Source organism: Rhinolophus ferrumequinum, chromosome X, assembly GCF_004115265.2.
Source record: "Rhinolophus ferrumequinum isolate MPI-CBG mRhiFer1 chromosome X, mRhiFer1_v1.p, whole genome shotgun sequence".
Lineage (NCBI taxonomy): Eukaryota > Metazoa > Chordata > Mammalia > Chiroptera > Rhinolophidae > Rhinolophus > Rhinolophus ferrumequinum.
In genome coordinates this window covers 107,393,592-107,410,093 of record NC_046284.1, presented here as the reverse complement: position 1 = coordinate 107,410,093, position 16,502 = coordinate 107,393,592, and the positions used below count along the sequence as shown (strand labels likewise).

Genomic DNA, 16,502 nt, shown 5'->3' with positions numbered 1-16,502 from the left:
AACTGTTATGCCAATGGGGGAGGAGTGGGATGAAGGGAATTCAGACACTGCTCCCAAACAGATATTTCTCTTGTTAAAATAGCCCATCTCAGTTTTGATGACACCTGCCTACCATGTCATTGTTAAGTAGAAAACATTATGGGTAATTTACACACTTCTATCCCTTTTCTAAAGTCAGGGTACTTGATGTCAAGATCACAGTGCTATAGGCACTAAAGAAAAGAGCGAGGCAAATGGTAGTAACTGTGTTTTCAACTGGCAAACAACAGTTAAGGCCATTTGTGAGACACGTATTGTGTGTTTTGGGGGCAGTGGGGCAAAAATGAGTGAGAAGATTAAAAAGTGGGAAAAAAATCTGTATGGGTGGTGGAATGGCTTAAGGATCTATGATGTGTTCCTATTTTTTTTTTAATTTTAATTAGGGAATATTGGGGAACAGTGTGTTTCTCCAGGGCCCATCAGCTCCAAGTCAAGCCGTCCTTCAATCTAGCTGTGGAGGGCGCAGCTCAACTCCAAGTCCAGTCGCCATTTTCAATCTTAGTTGCAGACGGTGCAGCCCACTGGCCCATGTGGGAATCGAACCGGCAACCCTGTTGTTCAGAGCTCACACTCTAACCAACTGAGCCATCTGGCCACCCGCTGTGTTCCTATTTCTTTATTCCTCCCCCCGCCACCCCACCTCGTCTGTGAAAACTGGTCTACCCCACAGCCCAGGAACTTGGGTTGGGACACCTGATTAAGAGTTCCAAACCAGGTCCTGTTCAGTGGTTTCTCAGATCCTCAAATTCTCTCTTTCAGGAATTACATAGAACTATGAGATGGAGACTGAGCGGGCCTGGAGCTGGGCTGTGGGCAGAGCATTAAATATGTCCAGAAATGGCCCCTTCTGAAGGCCTCTCAAATTGCTCTGAATCCTGTCCTTGCTGAGATCTGCTTTTTACCTTTTTGTGGATACTAATAGACAGTCTTTTGCATTTCTCCTACTGAAAAAGCTAACTTAGTGAGTAGTGTTCCTTGCAACTCAACAATCTACCTCTGAGACAGATATGCACACATTCATTCTCAAGGGATGAGATTAACTTGAGTAATGAAGCTGAGAGCTGTCTAACAGGGAAAGGCCACTTAATGGTCATTTGTGCTTCATGCCTAGGAGAACCAGGGATGACACTCTGCCCCAGAGGTCAGCGCACAGTAAATTCCCCTTCTTAGAAATCCAGTAGTTCTACATGTACTGTACTACACTTTTGATACTTTCATAGAGTCTTAAAACTTCTTTTGTGTTACTATATTGTGTTATTTATCTGAAAATGTTATCTAATTCTCATTTGTAACCTTAATATTTATGTCCTATAAGATAAATATTGGGAAGGTTAGTTCACACCCCAGGGTCCATCCACTTTCTTACACCATCCTCAACCCACTCAGATCAGCTTCTGCCTCCATCACTCCACTAAAATTGACTTATGTTCCATGTAAGTATCGGGGGTGCCCCAAAAATGTATACACGTGACTTGTATTCATCTTTTGTCATCGGTATACATTATTACTATTTTAACATATTTTTTTTCCTTTCTTAAAATATGCATACATTTTTTTTTGGCATCCTCTGTTTCTTAGCTGCACAGGAGGATGTTTTAGAGAAGTGGTTCTTGACTAGGGAGATTTTGTGCCACCCCAGGGTGATTTTGCAGTATCTGGACACAGTTTTTTTTTTTTTTTTAAGGTTTTATTGGGGAAGGGGAACAGGACTTATTGGGGAAACAGTGTGTATTTCCAGGACTTTTTATTGGGGGAACAGTAGTGGTTTTTCCCAGGACTCATCAGCTCCATCCAAGTTAAGTTGTTGTCCTTTCAGTCTTAGTTGTGGAGGGCGCAGCTCATCAGCTCCAGGTGGTCACTGGTGTTAGTTGCAGGGGGCACAGCCCACCATCCCTTGTGGAACCGGCAACCTTGTGGTTGAGAGCACGCGCTCCAACCAACTGAGCCATCTGGCCACCCGGGAGCTCAGCGGTAAGCTCATTGATTTCATCTAGTTGTGGAGGGTGCAGCTCACTGGCCCATGTGGGAATTGAACTGGCAGCCCTATTGCCCAGAGCTCGCGCTCTAACCAACTGAGCCACCCGTCTGCCCCTCTGGACACAGTTTTGCTTGTTGCATTTGCGGGGTGCTACTGGCATCTTGTAGACAGAGACCAGGGATGCTGCTACATATCCTACAATGCGCAGGAAAGTCCTCCGCAACAAAGAATTATCCAGCCCCAAACGTCAATAGTGTTAAGGTTGAGAAACATTCCTTTAGGGCAAAGATGGGTCTTTGAGACAGTGCAATTAAAATGGGCAAAGGATTTGAATAGATATTTCTCCAAAGATGATATACAAATGAACATTAAACACATGAAAAATGTTCAACATCATCAGCCGTAAGGGACATGTGAATCAAAACCACAATGAGATACCACTTCACACCCACTAGGATGGCTATTACTTAAAAAAAGGAAAGTAACAAGAGTTGGTGAGACTATGGAGAAATTGGAACCCTCACATTTGCTGGTGGGAATGGTAAAATGGTACAGTCTCTTTGGAAAACAGTTTGGCAGTTCTCAAAAAGTTAAAAATAGAGTTACCATTTGACCTAGCAACTCCACTCAAGAGAATTGAAAATATATATCCACAAAAAACCTTGAACACAAATATCATAGGAGAATTACTCACAATAACCAAGAAGTGGAAACAACCCAAATGTCCATTGACTGATGAAAGGAGAAAAAAATTGTGGTTTATCCATACAATGGCATATTATTTGGCCATACAAAGGAATGAAGTACTAATACATGCTGCAACATGGATGAACCCTGAAAACATATGCTAAGTAAAAGAAGCCAGACACAAAAGACCACATATTGTATAATCCCACTTATATAAAATGTCTAGAATAGGCAAATCCATATAACAGTAAGATTTGTGGTTGCCTGGGGCTGGGGGTGTCGGGGGGCGGTGTGGGAATGGAAATCCTTATCTCACCATGAAGATTTGCAGCAAAGACCAGTAAAAGGAAAAGAAGAAATGTGAGCCAGTTTTCATTTTGATTCATGAATTCTCTGTTCAAAATTAGAGTGTACTCCAATGACTAACATCTTGCAAGAACAGTCTCTGTCAGCCAATCAACAGATATCTATGGAACCCCTACTATGTGCCAAGCCCTCTGGGAGGCCCACAGGAATGCTCCTTCCAGGGAATCCTGGGAGATAGTGGGAGAAGCAAGGGCTTTGGAATTAGATCCTGAGCTAGTAAAAATTTCAGTGTGAAAGTATTTTATGCTACCAATTTACTTTATGATCCAAAGGAAGAGAGGAAGGTAAATACGTAGTATAAAAGGATTTTACATAGAATTTAGAAATAGCAGGAGAGTTGCTAAAAAGAACAAGGCTAACCACATTATTTCCTACCAGGGCACCTTAGGGGATCCCTGTTTTAATGAATAAATAAAAATGATGTGTAATTATCATATCAATTGCTTGCATCTAAGTGAGTGCTTCTGGAGTTATTTGATGGTGCTTAAAAATCTTTGGTCTCTGAAGTGTGTTTAATGTCTCCTTGACTCTTATCTATATTATTAATTTTCAGATCAAAGTTAACTTGGTGCTATGCAAATGAGACTTCAAATGAATGAGATTTTACTGTAAAATTTTAAATCAATATTACTTGTAACAGAACTGCAATATATTTTGAGGACATGTGTCAACATATACCTAAAAGAGACATTACAACTTAAAGCAGCATTATCCAATAGAACTTTCTGCGACAATGGAATATTCTATATCTGCGCTGTCCAGATGTCCAAATAAGGTAGCCACTAGCCACAAGTGGCTACTGAGCACTTGACATGTGGCTAGTGTGACTGAGGAACTGAATTTTAAATTTTACTTAATTTTAATTAATTTAAACAGCTACATGTGGTAGTGGTTAACTTATCTGACAGTATAGGCTTAAAGAAAAGTGAAATTGGATTCCAAGAACCTGAATTCCAGCCCTACCCTTACTACCTTGGATAATTTACTTAACCGCTGTGAGTTTCAATTTTCTCACTTAAAAATGGGAATATAAATAATATCTTCCTCACCGGATTTGGGCAAGAGGAATTGAGATAAGTTCAGTCATTCTCCTAGGTATTTCTAAATAAGTGCCAATCAAGTACCAAAGTTAAATATTTGGGAACTGAACGACCAACTCTCTTGGTTAAAGGGAATTTGCATTCCTAGAGAGCTCAAAAATGTTATTAAATTCATAATTATCCTCAGCATTCAGATACAATATTTAATGACAATGCTTATAATTATTGGCCAGTAAGCAGCACTATTAGCAATAGCCAGAAATGGTCATGTGTCAGCTTGGAGGTATCAATGTATAATGCACATAAGGGCTGGCAGTCAGAAAGTTAAATTTATAGAAGTTGAGGTCAGCTTGTGTATGAAAAGTACATTGAAAACTAAAAAGCGTGATTAAAATGTCAATGAAATCACTTCTTTATTATTGTTACAATCAATAATGGACTTCATCTTGATTGCTCAAGGAGGTGAAATAAACCCATTCCATTTAACTGGGAGAAACTGAGGCACAATTTAATAGGATTGGCTAGTGATTAGGAGCTTGAGCACTTTCATTGAATGTGGTCATATGAAATAAGGCATGTAAAGTACTTAGCACAGGGCGTGCCACCTACTAAGGACTAAAACTGCCAGCCATTATTATGATGATAAGTGACAAGTGACACTATTGGGAGATCCATGAGATTACAAACCTTTGGCTATTTTTCAAATCACAAAAAGTATGGGAGTACAGAGTGATATTTGCATAGATTTAATTCTCCATGACTGGACATAGAAACATCATCTTAATTTTCCACATCTGAACGAATGACTGAAATGCCCACTGATTCCCCCATTAACTCAACAAAATGAGCTGGTAAAACTCATGAGTCTTCAACATACAAATTTCTCCAAATCTGAGACAATATGGAGGCGAACGGGAGAAGGGACCAATTGGGATAAACGGCCTTCCAGTCGTAGCTCAAGTACCAGTGGATATGGACCCAGACTACTTTCTGAGGCATATATGTGGCGCTTTAACCAGCCATCCACAGCCACTCCAAGGGGCGTGGGAAGGTTACAGCAGGGCCGGTGTCCTGAGGCCTGAAAAACCACCCTCAGGACTGGTGTGACGCCAGCTTTCCTGTGAAGCCGAGAAATTACATCATTGCTAGGAAGCTTCCCCTGGTTCTAACCTCTTCTTCACATCACCTGGAATCCTTATTATTTTGGTCCCACCGCCTAAACTTTTTCATCCAGAACTCATTTGGTTTAACAAGGCTCCACCGAACTGCACATCCCCCTAGGCAACCCCCTCCAAATAGATAAAAGACCATAGAAAGTGATCTCATTTACGTGCCAGTTGCATTACAAGGAATTCAGAAATGGGTGTTGTAATCAGGATTTTATGACTTTTCTATTAGGAGAATTTCTTGTTGTAGAGGGTAATGAACATTTGGTTAAAACATTTCTCCAATGTCCCCAGGTTCCCACAGCATTGTTCTTCCCCTTGAACTACCTACCTACATTTCCTCATCCTGATTTGACTTTTTTTTTTTTGGAAAGAGAACTTGTTCCTGTCATCTAACTATCCAGGGAGCTTGCATACTCAGTAAGGGGATAACGAAATACTAACCACAATTTTCCTTTTGTATCATTTTAAGATGGAGAGGGTAATAATTCCACTTTGAGTGTGACTCTATTAATTAGCGCAGGTCCATTACACTCACAGCTACATTGGACTTTACTTTTTGAAGCTCCTTTGATATTCAAAGAGGCAAAAGTCGGTAAGAAAGCATGTACAATACCTTGCGCCAGAATTTGGGAGTGCAACTGTCCTGGATGTCCTCTTCCATGCTGCATTCCTGGTGGCCCACCATGTCTGCTCCTGATATGCTTTCCCTCTTTTCTAGTGTCCTCTCTTTGGAATTCTTTTGAATCACAGTGTGACATTTTCCTTTCTCTGGACTTACCAGAGCACTTGACCAAAGGTAAGCTCAAAAATAAGCTTGGAGGAGCTAGTCATGTCCCAATGATTGAATAAGCAGAGATCCAAGTTGCTGGGCGTTCTTGTGTTACTTTCCACAAGCCTCTCTTGTCCCCCCCGTGGGTTGTTGTTCGTTGACAATTGCTGTGCTTTGGACTGGAACTCTGATGGCCTGTTGTGTGGGGCCAGGCAGGTTGTGGTGAACACTGCACTTGTGAAAAAGGCCATTGTTCAATGTACCCTGTCCCTCACTGGAGCTATGGCAACAAATTCCGTTGGTGAATTAACTATGTCATTGTGTGCCGGCTCAACTGATTATGCTCCTGGAATGACAAATATTTTCTCTTTTTTTCAAGATAAAAAGTAGTCAAGACTTTAAGTGTCAATATACAATCAGCGCTTTTCTTTAAATAGGAGACTAAAGAGAGAGAAAATAAATCTCTCACGCATACTTTGATTCTAATAAACATTTTCTCTCTTCCAAGGAGCTATTCTAAGTACCACTGATAAAGAATTTGTGCATTTTAAACTATGTAGAATTTTCATACATTTGTGTTGAGGTGATTTCCCTTCAGATAACATGGTGTGGTAAAAACTCTTTAAACATGCACGTATTGGGCCTTTCCAAGAAAAGATTCTCTTAAAATCTAGCTGCAGCAAGGTGCTATGGGAACTGTGGATGCTGACTGTTAATGAGAGGATTATACTTCAGTTCAGAATGAAGATTGCTGTCCATCTAAATTCACCTTAGCCATGTAAAGATTTCCTGTGTCCCATGCTAGCAGGAAAACTCACTTTCGCTTTCTCACATATTCCACTGAAACTTGTTCTCATCAGTTGAAGGATCCTTTCAACCTTTCCGTCTGTCCATCCATCCATCCATCCATCCATCCATCCATCCATCCATCCATCCATCCATTTATCCATCCATCCATCCATCCCACGTTCTCTCTGTCCGGCTGCTGTGCCAGTTGCTGGGGGAGCTCTGTGAGTGAATTAGCTGCTAGTTTACTAACGTGGCTGTGTGTAGTGTGCCAATTTGGTGAGCTAGAATCACATTTCCAAGGACCCCCTTCCCTTATGGCTCTGGGCTAGAGTTGGCCAAAAGGGGAATTTGCACAAGATTTGGAAAGGCGAGAGTGAAGCAGCAGTCGTTACTTTCCAAAGGTTGTCGTGGTTGGGTGTGGTGACGAACAGAGGGTCCCACCTTGTCCTCACTCTCCTTCACTCTGGGTCCAGATCTTCCCAGCTGCTCACTTTGCTGACCAATAGCAGCCCCGGACCTACCATTGGACATTTGTGCAGCTAGAGATAGGAGCAGCTTCTCATAGCTTCCTGTGGGCTTCCACTTTGGCAGCTGGATGTTCTTGGCTTCTGACTGCCAGGTGGGTGGGTGGCTTCTCCCATCCTCCAACTCCCCCTTGGACCTCCACTCCCTTAACCCCACTCACAGCTGGCCAGGTCTATTTCCTCTAATAAATCCCCTCCTCCACAGCTCAAAGTGGTTCTGCTTCTCTGACTGAACTAGGACTGATGCACTTATTTTTCCAAATGATACGAGGATTGTTAGGAGAGAATACTCAGCATGACCAAACTTTAGAGGGCAACAGGGAGAAAACTCCATGAACTTGAGTCTAGAAGCAACTGAGGAACCCAAGGAAATAGAAACTATATTTGTATCGGACTTCTCCCCACAGTTTGCTATAGCCCTCACCCTGCAACACTTCTTTTCAGATCCAAGCATTTTTGCAGATACCTCTTCCTTCTTCATTCCTATGTTCTGCCTTCATCCACATTCTTATCCTCCATGGATCATCCCCCATGGAGGCTGGGATGGGCCGTCAGAGGTAAGCCACACCCCAGGGGTGGGTTCCAGATAGTAAACTAAGAGAGAAAAAAAAAAAAACCCAAGTCCTGGGCACATTATTTCTTCCAGAATGGTTCCCTGAATCCATTGAAATGATGGCCCAATTTGATTGCAGCGTAGATCTATTCGAACGAAAGGTTTCTCTGAAACTATACTGAAGTCTGGTTCAACTGTCAGGAAAACATCATCTATCTCTATTTGCATTAGTTTGCTCTTCTCAGTAATGGAAAAATCACTTGTGTCATTAAGACCTAACGGTTCACAAGAGGCTTGTTTTGAAATTACCTCTTGTTGTCATCTCTTTGAATAACAGTGCATTTGATTATATTTCCAAGCTTCTTATCTCACATCCAAAAGAAGACTCACTGCCAATCTATGCCCTCAGTGAATTCCTGCTTAGAGTAGGTGATTATTTGTCATGAACATGAGAACGTTGAGAGGATAGGTTTTGATGAATTCGGACTATAAAGCAAATAGAATGGAGACAGAGCTACCAATACAACTACATACTGTATTCTTATCACAAACCTAGTCAGGTCAATATATTACACTGTTTACCCTTGGATTCTGAAGGTGTCTATTATCTGAACACTTACTGGTGGCTTTCTGAGGTCTTCTCTACTTTTGAGAGTCTCATGAACTAAAAAGATCTCAGGGGATCCCTGTGAACAACTCCCAGTGGTTTACCACACGGGGTGCTCCAGAGCTCTGAGAATTGTGTCGGTGGGTGGAGCCTAGTTGTGCAGTCCCACAGAGATGGAAATGGGTCTGCAGCACACACACACAGTTTGTTAGCAAGATTTCAAACTTTTAAGTATTTAGACATATGATATATGGGCCTATATTTATATTCTTGTCATTACCCCACAAATGTGAGGAGCAGGTCCACATATAGGTATTTTAAGTCACTGTAGAAATTAATGAATTAATTAGCATTTTTTGTTATTTTAAATACAGGTAGTTTGTCATCAAAGGTTTGATCATCTCTGAATGTATGAACAATCTGATTGTATCTAAGATTTCTGAATCTAAGTGGCTGGGGGCTAGATTCTGGACCGAGGTGGAACAATTTGCTCCACCTCCGGCATAGTTCTTGGTATATAACAATTGCTTCTTCGAAAATGATTGTTAAATGAATAAACAAATCCTTGAAGCATTTTATAAGTGCCTCTCATCATTGGCTGTGTGTATGCCAGATAACTGGGCTTAGAATCTCTTTGACTGTTGAGTTCCCCTAAGACTGTTTTGGGGGTCTTAGTCCTGAGATAAAGTCAGGGAACAGATGAGGAATTGGCAACCTCTTTGCTCCTAGAGGAAACGGACTACCTGTGACCCTTGCCTTTTTGCTTTTTCGGATCTGCTGGAATTAGCTAGCAATAGTTCTGAAGAAGGAATGCAAAGTATGGACTTTGCATTTCTAAAGTATGGACTAAAAACATACTGCATCCACATGATGTCAAGACACATTCAAATTCAAGTGTAGAATTTTGGTCTTTTGCATATAACTGTTGCCATTGGATTTATTGAGCATCTACTTTGTGTCAAGCCCTCAACCATGTGAAAAAAAATGGCGGCAATTACAGCAGTACCACCCTTCACAGAATTATAAATCAGTTTATGAGGTACTGTCAAATAGACTATTTTCCTGACTTTAACAATCTAGTTTACCACCTTCAACTTATCGTGCGCTATTCCCCCTGCTCCTGTTTTTTTATTGCCAAGGGACATATTGTGTTTATTGGTTCATTATCTCTCTCTCTCAGGAGAAGAAAAGGGCAGGGACTTTGCTTCACTGCTGATATTCCCAGTGCCTAGAAGAGTGCCTGGCACATTAAGTGCTCAATAAATATTTTGTTAATGAAAAAATTAATTTGGCATCAAAATTGCACTATTTTCTTCTTGTTCAATTTGACTTTGAATGGATAGGAGAACAGCACAAAGAAAAGCCATCTGATTTGACAGTGGGAGGTAATCCTGAAAGGACTGGGGGCAGATGAATAAATGCTGAGAATAGAGTTTAGATCTGGAGAACAGCTGGTATCAAAGAAAAGTAGATGCATTGAGAAATTGTAGGGAGCAATGACTTCTGGAATGTATTAACTTTCTTTTTAGGCACATAGGAGTTTTAAATTTTAAAATTAAATTTTTTTCACATGGTTGAGGGCTTGACACAAAGTAGATGCTCAATAAATCCAATTGTAGAAACTTGCTGAAAGCACAAAGCTTTAAGCAAAGACACATATTTGTTCATCCATTGGGCCATTAACAAAACTCTAAGATGTTACAGTGATGAGCCGAGTAACTCAGAAATAATTTTTCTTCCCCTCGCCTCATAACAATTATTTTAATGGATTGCTGGGGTTTTACAGACATTTTTCTTTCTAACAGAAAAACTGACATCCTGCCAGAACTGACTTGATATATTCAGAAAATCTGAAAATGATATATTTTGTAATTTCCTCCACATCTTTCCCACGGCTTTTTGCTGTTTGCCAGCAGCCCATTCATGATGCAAAATTTCTGTGTTTGAGCAGAAAACCTGGCTTGTTGTATCTTTCTCTCCTTTTCCCTTTCCTCTCCTCCATTCTCTCACCAACCAAGGCAAAAGTGAGTCTTTACCTTCAACTGTGAATCTTGAAGAAGTTATCTTGTGGGAGGGGCCACAAGTTAAAGGATTTCTAAGAACTTCTTCATCTCCAAATATTCCAGACTGTAGACAATCCATCTGCATCAATTGGTGATTATAAGAGAAACACATTTAGATGTTCTGTGAAAATCTACAGAGAAAAAGAGCAACGTATAACATTTACAAACTTTTGATTTAAGAAAATAAACTCTAATGTTTTGAAATAAATCTAGATAGTTAAAAAACTTTGTGCCAGGGTCTTGGAATTGAAACCAAGATGCCAATTTAGAAATGGCTTTGCTTTTCTCCATGCTGGGCTCTAAAAGAAAATGTTGGGCGGCTCAGTAACAGTGTTCCAAACTCCTCTCTGCATAAATGACAATTCAGCAGAAATGCCAAAGAACAAAAACTGTGTTCCCACAGTCGTGCCACCAGCCCTAGTTGAGTAAAGGGAAAGACAGACAGTCAGGTCATCTGTTTTGGCTTGGCATTAAAATCTTAGATGGCAACAAACAATTGGAAATTTAAATTTAAAAAACAATACCTATTTAAAACTGCATCAAAAACATGAAACACTGAAGGATAAATTTAATCAAATGTGTGGAAGTGACGTCCACTGAAAACTTAAAAGACTGCTGAGTAAAATGAAAGAAAACCTACAAAAAGGGAGAAATGTACTGTATTCATGGATTGGAAAACTCAAAATTATTTAAAAAAAAAACTATTTTCTCCAAATTCACCTATAGATTCAATACATTCCCAATCAAAATCCCAGCAAGGTTTTTGGTAGAAATTGACTACCTGGTCCTAAAAATTATATGGAAATGCAAAAGACTTAAATTAGCCAAAACAATAGTGAAAAAATAAAAGAACAGTGTCGGAGAGCTCAGACTCCCTGATTTTAAGGCTTCCTAAAAAGCTACAGTAGTCAAGACAGCATGGTATTGTCATCCGTATAGACATACAGATAAATGGAACAAAACAGGAAATCCAGAAACAGACCCACATATATGTGATAGATTGATTTTTGATAAAAATACCAAGATAATTCAGTGGTAAAAAACTGCCTTTAAAAAAAACATGCCATTCATAGCAGCATTATTCAAAATAGCCAAAAGCTGGAAACAACCCAAGTGTCCACTGATAGATGAATGGATAAACAAAATGTGGTTTATACATACAAAAAAATATCTTTCAGCCTTAAAAAGGAAGGAAATTCTGACACATGCTACAACATGGATGAGGCTGGAAGACATTATGCTAAGTGAAATAAGCCAGACACACACACACACACACACACACACACACACACAAATACTATATGATTCCACTTATATGCGGTATCTAGAATGTTAAATTCATAGAGACAGAAAGTTTTGGAATGGTGCTTGCCAGGGCCTGCGGGAGTTATTATTTAATGGGCATAGAGTTTCAGTTTGAGTTGGAAAAAAAGTTCTGGAGATTGGTTGTTCACTGTGAATGTACTTAACACTATTGAATTACATATTTTAAAATGGTTAAGACGGTAAATTATATATTATGTATATTTTACCATAATTAAAAATTAAAAATTAAAGTGGTACCAGAACAATTGGATATCTATAAGCAAAAGAAAAAAAAAGAACCTCAATCCTTATCTCACACTATATACAAAAATTAACATGAAATGGATCATAGACCTGAATGTAAAAGCCATAAGATTACTAGACCAAAACATAGAAGAAAATCTTTATGACTTTGGGTTGAGCAGAGATTTCTTAGCTAGGACACAAAAAAGCATGAACCCATAAAGGAAAAAAATGGATAAATTGAATTACATAAAAAATAAAAACATTTGGTATTCAAAAGACACACTAAGAAAATGAGAAGGTAAGCTGAATACTGGGAGAAAATATTTGCAAAACACAAAATTTATAAAGAATTTCTATGTAGAATGTATAAAAATTCCTATAATTAATAATTGGACAAATAATTTTTAAAAAGATTTGAATAAATAGTTCGTCAAAGAATATGTATAGGACATGGCCATGAGATTTCTGGTTTCAGCTCCTACATGTAAAGTGCTTGGAAGTTGTTGCTACCATCCTTATATCAAGAAAAATATGGATAAACTAAAAATTAATGGCTTTTTAAAGACACATTGGAGGATTGAGATAACAGGGCAAATTGCCATCCTGAAATCTGGAGAGATAGGCACATACAGAGCTTCACAGCTGAGATCTGCTTACCTGGAACAGAAGCTGCTGGAACCACAATCTGGTGGGAACACTTAAATGGTAAATTTGATGAATTCTTGGAGGGTGAATATGGACTAGCATGAGATTAAGAAATTCCTGGGGGCTGCAATTATAGGGAGGACCACATAGTTTTGTGGGATTGTTCTCCAGTAACCCCCCACCCCCACCCCGGTTTTCATCTTGAGGATCTGAGAAAGATCCCCTGGAAGCCCTGGCAGGGGGAAGAGGAAGAATAGCCATCAGGAAACCTTTCCAGAATCTTCTCTATCACAAAGGCCTACTACTCTCTGGGAGGTGGGGAGATTATGTTAGAGGGCAAGACTTTGTCAAAGGGCAATTCTGCAATATTATCCCTGCTTAGGGAAGGGAATTTCAGCCCTCCCCAGCCTTCCTGTCTCACCTAAGGAAAAATAAAAACAACCATAGTCAACAAAGAACAAAGCTTTGAGGAAATAGATTGAAACTGCTATAGTCAGGGAAAGGAGTAGGGGAACAATATCAAAATACCAGTAGGAGAAGAAAGAGAAAACAGGGCAGAAGAAATATTCAAAGTAGTAATGGTCAAGAATTTTACATATACTATATCATTAATATGACAGACACAAAACCACAGATCCAGGAAGCGCAGAGAACACCAAGCAGGATAAATAACAAAAACAAACAAACAAACAAAAACAAATAAAAACTACACCTAGGAATATCATATTCAAACTGCAATGAAACAAAGGAGAAGGTGAAAATCTGGAAGGAAGGCAGCGGTGGGGGGTGGATGGGAGAAACTTTACTTTTAGAAGAATAATGATAAGAATTAACATGAGCTTCTCATCAGATTCCACATAATAAGCATTCTCAGGCCCAATTTCCAATGTGTGCCAATGAGGGTGCGTGGTGTGTGGTGTGTGGTGGTGGTGGGGGGGGGTAGTTTCCTCACACCAGTAAGCAATTCTCAGAAAACAGCAGGGTGTTCAATTCAACTCAATTCTGACACTATTTACCTGGAGATAGTATCAGATTCCACAGGTTAAGGGTTCAGTCCTACAAGACTGACCCCCTTCGGCAACACACCCACTTCAGGGCCAGTTCCAAGTCCAGGTTGTCACCTGCGCTTCTGACCGACCTGCTATAGATTGGAGGTTCCCACCACCCCCTCTTTCGGCTTGATTAATTTGCTAGAGTGGTTCACAAAACTAAGAGAAATAAGAGATCACTAGTTTATTATGAAAGGTTATAACTCAGGAACAGCCAGATGGAAGAGATGCATAGGGCAAGTATGTGGGAGAAGGCATGGAGGCTCCTAGTAGTAGAGAGAGGTGTACCACTCTCCCCAAATAGCCACATGTTCACCAACCCAGAAGCTCTCCAAAGCCCCTCCTTTTGGCTTTTTATGGAGGCTTCATTACATAGGCAGGATTAATTAAATCGTTCACCATTGGAGATTGAACTCAATCTCCAGCACCTCTCCCCTCCCTGGAAGTTGAGGGTAGGACTGAAAGTTCCAATCTTCTAACCACATGGTTGGCTCCACTGGCAACCAGCTCCCATCCTTTTCTTAGGTGCTAGTCCAATAGTCTCCCCATTAATATAACAAAAGACATCTTTATGACTCTCGTTACTTAGGAAATTCTAAGGGTTTTAGGAGCTCTGTGCCAGAAATGGGGAGGAAGACCAAATATGTATTTCTTATTATAAATTACAATATCACACCATGCAAGCAAGTGTAGAGTGGAGTGAAATCGCTGAAGTGTTGTGAAAAATACACCTGCCAACTTAGAATTCTATATCCAGTGAAATTACCCTTCAAAAGTGAAGAAGGAAGATACGGTTGGGAACAACTTGTAGAATTTAAGAAATAGAACAAATTCTTTTTACTTGCTTAAATAATAGCAACAAGATATTTTGAAATCCTAAAACAATTCTGAGCGATGATCAGAAATGTTCTTGACTTCATTTATTCTGATTGTGATTATGTATAAAGCCAAGAGAACAAAAAATATGCATGAAAATATATAGACCCTCATTTTAATTCCTGTTATTGTGTATATGTAATAATTCTGTTTATGTTTTTCAATCTTACTTGTTCATAATTCATTATTTTGATTTTTGTAATCTTTTATGGAATTCTGAAATATTGATACAACAAACATGCCAACTTTGAAACTTTTTCATTATTTAGTGTTGTTTAGATCTTGTCCATTTATTTAATATCAAAAGATGGAGGCCTGTTTAATGATTGTGAATTTTTTTCACTGTTTTAGATTATTACCATTCTTGAGAGATTATTCCACTGTAGCAAATTAAATGCTGTTTACTATGCATTCACATTTTTTCTTTTAAAGAGCAGCTTTCAAATAACTTCTCATTATACGAATGGTTTTTTTAAAAAAAGCTGTTAAAATGTACGCACACATGTGCGTGCACATATGTGTGCACGCACACACACACACACACACACAAATACAGTGAAGGTGAAATAAAAACTTTCTCAGACAAAGACTGAGAGATTTCACTGCCAGGAGACATGCCCTGTAAGAAATGTTAAAAGAAGTTCTTCAGGCAGAAGGAAAATGATACAGGTCAGAAACTGGGATCTACATAAAGAAGAGCATCAGAGAAGGTATATATGAAAGTAAAATAATTTTTTTCTTCTTATGAAGATAGCTTTGTTGGAAACAAAGCAGTAAAAACGTATTGGGTGATTATAGTGTATGGATAAGTAAAATGAATGACAGCAATGTCACAAGGGATGAGAGGAAGGAATTGGGAATACTCAGTTATAAGGTACCTGCACCACACATGAAGCAGTACAATGTTATCTGGAGGTGGACTTAGATTATTTTTCAATGTATATTGTAAACTCTAGGTAAATCATTAAAAAGTTTTTAAGAAAGAAGTATAAATGATATGCCAAGAGGAGATAAAATGTAATAATATAAAATGCTTCATAAAAACCAAACCAGAGAAGTAGAACTGAGAGAAACAAAGAACAAATGCAGAAAAACAGTTGCAAATGGCCAATAGTCACTAAAAAGACTCAACATCATTAATCATCAGGGAAGTGCAAGAGATAATAAAAACTGCTAGTGCTGCCGAGGATGCAGAACAACTGAATCTCTCATACTCTGCTGGTGGGAATGTAAAATTGCACACAGTCACTTTGGAAAAACAGTTTGGCAGTTTATTTTAAAGTTAGACATATACTTACCTCATGACACAGCAATTCCACTCCTAAGTATTTACCCCAGAGAAATGAAACATGTCCATACAAAGACCTGTTCACAAAATTACAGAAATGGAGAACAGATTAGTGGTTGCCAATGGTTAAGGATGGGGTGGGGGTAGAGGGTTGAGCAGGAGGGGAGCAGGTGTGACTGTATAAGGGCAACATAAGGGATCCTTAGAGATGGAAGTGTACTGTATCTTGACTGTATCCATGTCAATGTCCTGGTTGTGATATGGTACTATAGTTTTGCAAGATGTTACCATTGGGAGATACTGGGTAAAGGATACATGGGATTTTTCTGTATTATTTCTCATAACTGAATGTGAATTTACAACTATCTCAAAATTAAAAGCTTAATTGAAAATGTAAGGCAGACTACAACATATAAAAAAACAAACAAATATTAACATGAATTTTTAGAAACATACTCAATGTATTAAAGAGGTACAAATAGATATAACATAGTGAGTCATCATGTGTA

The 16,502-nt window shown here is 39.1% G+C and overlaps 1 protein-coding gene across 2 annotated transcripts in view; it reads right to left on the bottom strand.

The window, feature by feature from the left end:
- Positions 1-6,171, bottom strand: part of PCYT1B (phosphate cytidylyltransferase 1B, choline) — a 115,740-nt gene extending 109,569 nt beyond the window's left edge. For both annotated transcript variants that reach the window (XM_033113141.1, XM_033113143.1), the window contains exon 1: positions 5,893-6,171. In XM_033113141.1, coding sequence (XP_032969032.1) covers positions 5,893-5,964 — 72 coding nt within the window. In that variant the 5' untranslated portion in view covers positions 5,965-6,171. The remainder of the gene's footprint in view (positions 1-5,892) is intronic.
- Between the last annotated feature and the right edge of the window lie 10,331 nt (positions 6,172-16,502).